General features: G+C 36.4%; 1 protein-coding gene across 2 annotated transcripts in view; it reads right to left on the bottom strand.

Moving 5' to 3' along the window:
* Window positions 1–5,675: 5,675 nt before the first annotated feature.
* The window catches only part of LOC144960811 (pre-mRNA-processing factor 40 homolog A-like), a 59,980-nt gene continuing 58,194 nt past the window's right edge, over window positions 5,676–7,461 (bottom strand). Inside the window, exon 21 of one of the 2 annotated variants that reach the window (XM_078894159.1) lies at window positions 5,676–6,008. In XM_078894159.1, coding sequence (XP_078750285.1) covers window positions 5,907–6,008 — 102 coding nt within the window. In that variant the 3' untranslated portion in view covers window positions 5,676–5,906. The remainder of the gene's footprint in view (window positions 6,009–7,461) is intronic. The other variant, XM_078894158.1, reaches the window with a different exon arrangement.

The following is a 7,461-nucleotide window of genomic DNA, read 5'->3' as shown; positions in this document are numbered from 1 at the left end:
ATAACCTAAATGTGTTGCAAGCGCCGTAAAACCCTTAAAAAAAAAGAAAAGAAAAAACAAAGAGGGTTACGTAAGTAAGTCAAGAAAACTCCCCTCTTCTCAGGCTCAAATTCAATGGGTTGAACGACATTAACGTCTCTCAGCTCTTTGTTATTGTTTATAGACCGCCATTTTGGTGATTAGTTCTCACTAAATTATATTAATCAGACTATAAACGTTAAAGTTTATACATATAGTTTTGTATGTTGGTATAATTAATTTGGCTGGCGGATGAAGTGAGTATTTTACCTAAACACATAGCATCAATATTTCATCTTTTCAACTGTGGAACCAATTTTCAGTACCGAGTTCACATAACACCGTTTTGATGTGATGGGTCACAAGAGTTTGGAATTTCAGGGGAAATAACCTCTTTCAATGTAGCAAAAAAGGGGCAGGTAACCTAGCAAAATGGATTTATTTTTTTTAGGTGAGAGTAGGGGGAATAATCCAGTAAATACAATTTATTGTACTCTCCAAAAAAGGTTATTGAAAGGTTACATCCCTTGAATTATTTATTTCTATTTTCGACTGTGGAACCAATTTTCAGTAACAAGTTCACATAACACTGTTTTGAGGTGATGGGTCACAAAAGAGAGAGACCATGTGTTATAGTCTTGATTGAGATTGATAGAATTTTGTGAGTAGTACTCATAAAAATGGCTGGCTAAAAACAAAAACAAAGAGCTGAGTGGTGTCAATTTCGTTCCAGTTCCAGTTCCATCAATGAGTTAATGAAGGCTACGCGTTGATTTGATTGACTTAAAACAAAAACAACAGCATGACCACTTCACAATCATTGTGTTCCCTCACCAACATTATCTGGGTGGGATCCTGACCTCCCATAGTGGGCAGGGAGGTACATACTGTGTCTTCTATCCCCTTATATGTTTTCCAACATGCTTTCTGTCTTTGTCTTGGAATGAGATTACTTGGTTTTGTCTTGGCCCTGGCCGGAGTCCTAGCTGGGAGGGAAACAGTCAAATGCATAGATATTTTTTGGGAGATGCTATTTTTTTCCTTGTAAATCATCTCTCTGTCATGTATTATCTTATTTATTTTTAATGTATAATGTAAGCATTTGAGTGTATTCCTCCTTGTTGGATTTTGTGCTTGTGTCCGGATGAGACTTATAGGTGATCTCAAACTAAGTACATTGAAGGTATGCTCTTGGAATCTACATCTGATCCCTATTTGTTCCTAGTTCCCCCTTTGTCTTATTTTCTCTTGGTTTCTTTAATTGTAATTCTAGAACTTTTTACTATCCCATTTTCTTCCTTTTTACTGGCGCTGATATGACCTTAATGTGTTGCAAGCGCCGTAAAACCCTTAAAAACAAACAAAAAACATCAACATTAGATTTAGATAATATATCATCATAATATGATGTCTTCATCATCACCATAACTACACCATCATAAATGGGAACAAACATGTGAAAAAGAAAAAAAAACAAACAAAAAACTGGTTCCAATCTCAAGGGTACCAAACTTGTGTAATTGATTTTCTGGTCTCAGAGTCATGGCATCCTATTTTCTAAATAAAACATGGTCGCCCATCAAAGAGTATAATCTATCCTCTTTTACTTCCCGTAATCCTCCGGTACATACATTCTGCTTCTAACTGAAACTTGGTTACATTTACATACACTTCCCGAGAGTTTGGAACAGGAAGAAGATCGTCACGTTGTCATCGTGCAGGAGCTAGAGTACCTTCATGATCCTGAAGGTGATGCCAGCCCAGAAACAATCATGCTGATACAGCTGATGGTGAAACGTCAGACTAAGAAAGATCCAACCCGGTGTCCAGACCTGCCTTCTCCTGGACAACGGTGGAAACAAATATGAGTAAAGAGCATTTTTCAAGGACTCAATTATGTACCGCCAAAAGCCAGACCAGTGTAGGGAGAAATGAGAGATTGGAGGACCTGGAGCTCCCTGATGACGATGACCACGGACAGGAAAAGATGTAGTTCTTTCGTTGCTGCCCTACATAACAGCAGGTATAGTGGGTAGGAAGTAAAATGAGTACCGCCAGATTTATACCCTCGTACATACAGATAGTAATAGTAAGCCAAACGCCATGTTATCGCTGATCACAAAGCCCAAAAGATCTATATTTGATTTATGTTTGTAGGTGAGGTATTGGGGACAAAATGTGCTGTGCTATAATAATGTAGAGTCTGTGATCTGTTAAACAAGGAGATAAATTTAATTACGTCAATATGGAGTTGATGTTAATCAGTAGTTGTAGTTGATAGTTGAATAAGAATATGTATGTACATGCTCATTTTTATACATTTTTTACCCATTTTGAAAAGTAGCAAAAATCTCTAGGATTGAGTGAATTAAGTATTCTGTTCTTTTAAAAAATTTTTATTTCCAAGCTGCTATATTCACTTTGTTCATTTCTTTATTACAATCCACATGTCATAACAGTAGGGGGACAGCATGGATCAGCGGTACGGTCTTTGCTTCGTACCTAAAAGGTACAGAGTTCGATCTTGAGCAAGTCACCTCGCCCTAGCTCAATTTGCGGCTGATGCCTGGGTTATTCAACTCTTCCTTTGGGATCAACCCTAGAGACAAATTTCCCCTCTGGGAATTTATTTATTATTTTCATTTTATTATTACTCACCCCAGCTTGCCCGTAATTTACCTTTATTCTTGTTTTTAGTGTTAGATTCCAAATGATCTTATTATTATTTCCAACTCTAAATTCGACTGTTTCCCTCCCAGCAAGGGTATCCGACCAGGGCCAGGACAAGACCAAGTAATCTCATCCCAAGAAAAAGACAGAAAGCAAGTTGGAAAACAGATATAGGAGGATAGAAGAAGACACAGTAAGTGCCTCCCTGCCCACAATGGGAGGTCAGGAACCCCGCCCACAAAGTACTTTCCATAAGCTCTAACAGATCCAGCTACCCAATCACTGCAGGGTGGACGGGAAGTTTGGTAGAAAATCTAGTTTTCAGATGGGATTGATCCAGGTCCTTTTGCGTGTGGAGTGAGTGCTCTACGGGACTCCCTTGAAAGTCGGGACCCATCATCATGCTGCTTTGTGTGTGCATTTATGAAACCTAAAATTTCAGAGGAATAGACAATCCTAAATAATTTGAATAGTGATAATAGTTGTCATTTTCTCTGATTTGATAATGACAAACCATCCTTGAATCCTTGGATTTCCAAATACGTTTCTGTCGTTTGCCTGGATTTTAAATGATGTAATTGTTTTTATTGCTTTTGTAATTGGCTGAAGAAGGGTTTTGAGCCCAAAATGTTCAGTGTTTGGTGTCATTTTGTTCCTTTTTAGAAGCTGATAAAATTCATTTTTATTCATTACCTACAAAATACAAGTCAAAACCTTTTCAACAAACACAATAAATTAAATATGAAACAACACAAAATTAAAACATATTTGACACAATGTTGTAACACTGGTTATCAAAATACAATGATTTAATCAACTGAGAGACCATTCAGTGTGTAAATGAAATACGTAACTAACATTAAAAGTGTACAATAAATAGGAATTGAAGTCAATCACTCTTTCCTCGGCATTTATATCTCATCTCCTACGTACAAACACGACACCAATATTTCACATTAATTATGATCTGTACCAGAATCCACACATCCAAATCAATAGTAGGACGGTACCGTCAAATCGGGTGACTTTGCCTCTATAGATAGTTCGAAGATGACGTCACTCAGGTCTTTGTTATTGTTTTTTACCATCCGCATTTATGAGTAATGCTCACTGAACTGTATTAACCTATAAACGTTCATGGATACACACAGTTTTGTGTGTTGGTCCGTTATACTTCTGGATGGCAATGTTGTGAGCTTAGCCAAGCGCATACTATCTATAGATTTGGACATACTAGATTACACCTAGTTCATACCTGCCTACTTGAAAATTTCAAATTCAGCAAGAAATACAAAATTCATCAGTAATTAATGGTCAAATTTCAGTAATACTAAAGCAAACAAAAATAATGATAGATACACCCTTTTATATATGTAAAATAAACTTACCATGTTATATAGGCCTACTATTGCCAATAATAATAATATGCTTACTGATGACCTACTTTCGACACTGCACTGTGTCTACTGATGAGGGTAAAGTTTCCTTGTCGAGTCGATGACGTCACTCATCGCCAGCGAATGAGGCATTGGGATTTTTTATTGTAGCATGGGTAAATAATGAAAAAAAAAAAAAAAAATTTTTTTTAAAAATTTAACGGTGGGAACATTTGTATCAGTAATATTTCTTCTATTTCCGCAAGTCCGTATTCATGCATGGGTGCAAGCAACTGGACCTCAAAAAGCCTGCAAGTCTACTTATGACCAGACATATAATATGAAAAAGCCTGCAAGATTCACGGACTCATTTGAAGTCTTGTTCTCAGCATCTTGTCTTCATAATAGTAGTCCACAATTGTTGTATGTTTAATCCAAAGGTTGTAATGCAGTAATTTGTCAAGTTTCTTGTCACAAGTTGCACAATTTTAACCAAAAAAAAAAAAAAAAAGTCAATCAAATCCAAATCGCAAAAAGCCGGCGACGTTTATTTCCGTCATCCAATTGGCCGGCAGGCCGGCTGTAGCCGGCACTCTTGCACCCATGGTAATTGTCCTTACACTTCCGTAACCATTACGGACGGTCCATAATAATAGGCAGGTATGCTAGTTTTGCAAACAGTTATTTCTTTTGATGAAAAACCCAAGTCCTCTAAAAGGGATAATAAATGCAACAAGCCTGAGAAAATGTTCCAAATCAATTGAGGCAAAGTCACCCTAGTTGACGGTATAGTAGCATTTGGCTACACCTCCAAAATTCATTTCGTCAACTCAGCTTTGGAAGTCTTCCTCCACCCTAAGAACATCCAACATAAAAAATGCCCATCAAAATGTGTTTTTTTTTCTTTTTAAAAGAAGAAGAAAGAAATAAAATAAAAATTTAAGTTAACATGTGATCTACCGACCTTCTTGCTTTCTTTCCTTCGACGAATGATGGGATAATACATTGAGGTCATTTGATCATACTGCATTCCGTACGGCTATAAATATACAGTTGTAAATATACGGAAAATCGGCAATCTTGAAAAGAAGGGTGCCTTTCCTTTCACCTTTTCCAATTCCGTTCACCAACTACAATAATAATATAATAATAAAATAATAATAATAATAATAAATAATAATAATAATAATAATAATAATAATAATAATAATAATAATAATAATAATAATAATCTCCAAACCAAATCATAAAGGAACAACAAACAGCGTATCGGTTGAACACATTTACAAAATAAAATAAAAGAAAAAAAGCGAAAAATACGAAAAAAAATAAAATAAATAAAAAAAATAAAATAAGAGTGTCTCTCCATTCACCTTTCCCACTTCCAATCACCACCAACAACAATAACGTCTCCAAAATTAAATTAAAACGGAGAAACAAACAATGCGTTACACTGCGAACATAAAGAAAAGAAGAAAAAAAAAGAAAAAAAAAAAGAAAAACACATTAATCAAGAGAAGAAGACCAAAAAAAAATAAAATAGAAAAGCAGAAAACAAGAGGGTCTTTCTCCTTTCTCACCTTTCCAACTTCCATTCATCAACAAACAATATTTCCAAATAAAATCAAAATGGGGAAACAAAGAATGTGCTAGAGTGGAACCGATGACATAAATACAAGAAGTGAAAATAAAGACGGTAAGTCTCAAGTCTCTCTCTCTCACACACACACGCACACACACACACACACTATCGTTATCCCTCCCTTAACCTTAAGTCTAAGTCTCTCTCACACACGCACACACACACACTGTCATTATCCTTCCCTTAGCCCAAATCTCCCCTCATGCGTCATCCAACTGTGCCAATAACATCCGTCTTCGTTTCTCCAACTCTCCCTCGCTGGTTTCACTCTCTGAACTCTCCCAGTTTGCAGACGCCGTGGGCTGAAATGACATGAATAAATTATATGTCATCAATATACTAACTTTTTACTGCTTATTATCCCAATGAAACAGTAACACACCACTTGCTTGAATGTCAACCTCTTGAAGACCTGAGATGCACATTCCTCCCACCAAATCTAAGCATCAGTAACACACTTTATAGTCACCTGGAACAACTACAAAAGACGTCTAACTTCTACGTCATGGCACAAGACCGAAGGGCTAGAGCTCAGGTGGTCGCTGATTCGGATAAATAAGTAAGTACTGCTTATTATGTTCGCATGGGGACACGATAGCTCAGTTGGTAGAGCACTCCCTTCACACACAAAGGCACCAAGATCAATCCCGGTTGGAGTCCAGATTTTTTTTCTTACTCCTCTGTCCACCCAGCAGCAAATGGGTAGCTGGGTCTATTAGATCTGGTGGAAAGTACTTTGCGATAGACTGACATCCTACCCAAAGGATAGCAGGTAATTGCTATTGTCCTTTTCACAGGATATCCTCCGGTTCCATCGGGCACTCTGCTCCAAAGGACTACTTTTTGTTGGCATGTAGGTCAATGAAGTGAACTGGTGGATAGCTCAGACAGTAGAGCCACACTCTCCCCGGCCAGGCGGAATTGTCGTACCAGTAAGGGTCGCGGGTTCGAGTCGCCATTTTTATTTATTCTCAATTGTCTTCTGGCACTTTCCTACTCACTTCATTTCATGTAGGTCAGTGTATCAGCATTATATACACAACGTTAAATATATGTTGCTTTTTTTTTCAACAGTCCATACAAAAAGACATCAGTCTTAAATGCTTTCCTTGGCATTTCATAAGGAAAATCATCACAATCGTTAAAATTCAAAGAGCTTTTTAAAGAAATTATTCAGATGTGTTTTGTTTTGTACATCACAAGATTTGAAGAGAAATCTTTGTTGTAGCTATACTAACTTACAGCTGTCTTTAAAAGTTGTCTTGTAGAACAAATCATGTAAAGTATTTTGCTTTTGAGTTTGAGTTTAAAAATCAATTTTTGTGTTGAATAAGATAGTTTGGTAAAAACCCTGAAAATGGTAAATAAGTTAATTAATACATAAATGAATAAATAAATCAATCAAGAAATAAATTATATAAAACCAGGGTCCCCAGTCAAATCTTGAAAATGTTTTTCAAGACCCCCATATTTTGTTCCAAGACCACAGACCAATCGGGTTTCCCTATCAATAAAAAAAAATGGATGTCACACTAAAAATTTAAAAAAAAAAAGAATTTTCAACACATGTCTTTGGATCTCTCAGTCACTACTGATTTACAAGTAAGCCAACACCTGACACGATATCAATTTAACCCTCTCCTTATCAACTATAGGAAAATCATCACATTCCTTACGATACAACCAACATTTTTCTTATTCAAAGTTCTCTTGTACATCATAAAATTTAAAGAAAATGAACAGTGTGTTGTAGAG

The sequence above is a fragment of the Berghia stephanieae genome, chromosome 15, assembly GCF_034508935.2.
Source record: "Berghia stephanieae isolate SIO BIC M18660-M18661 chromosome 15, UCSD_Bste_1.3, whole genome shotgun sequence".
Lineage (NCBI taxonomy): Eukaryota > Metazoa > Mollusca > Gastropoda > Nudibranchia > Aeolidiidae > Berghia > Berghia stephanieae.
The sequence above is the reverse complement of the archived record's forward strand: the minus strand, read 5'-3'. Positions and strand labels throughout refer to the sequence as shown.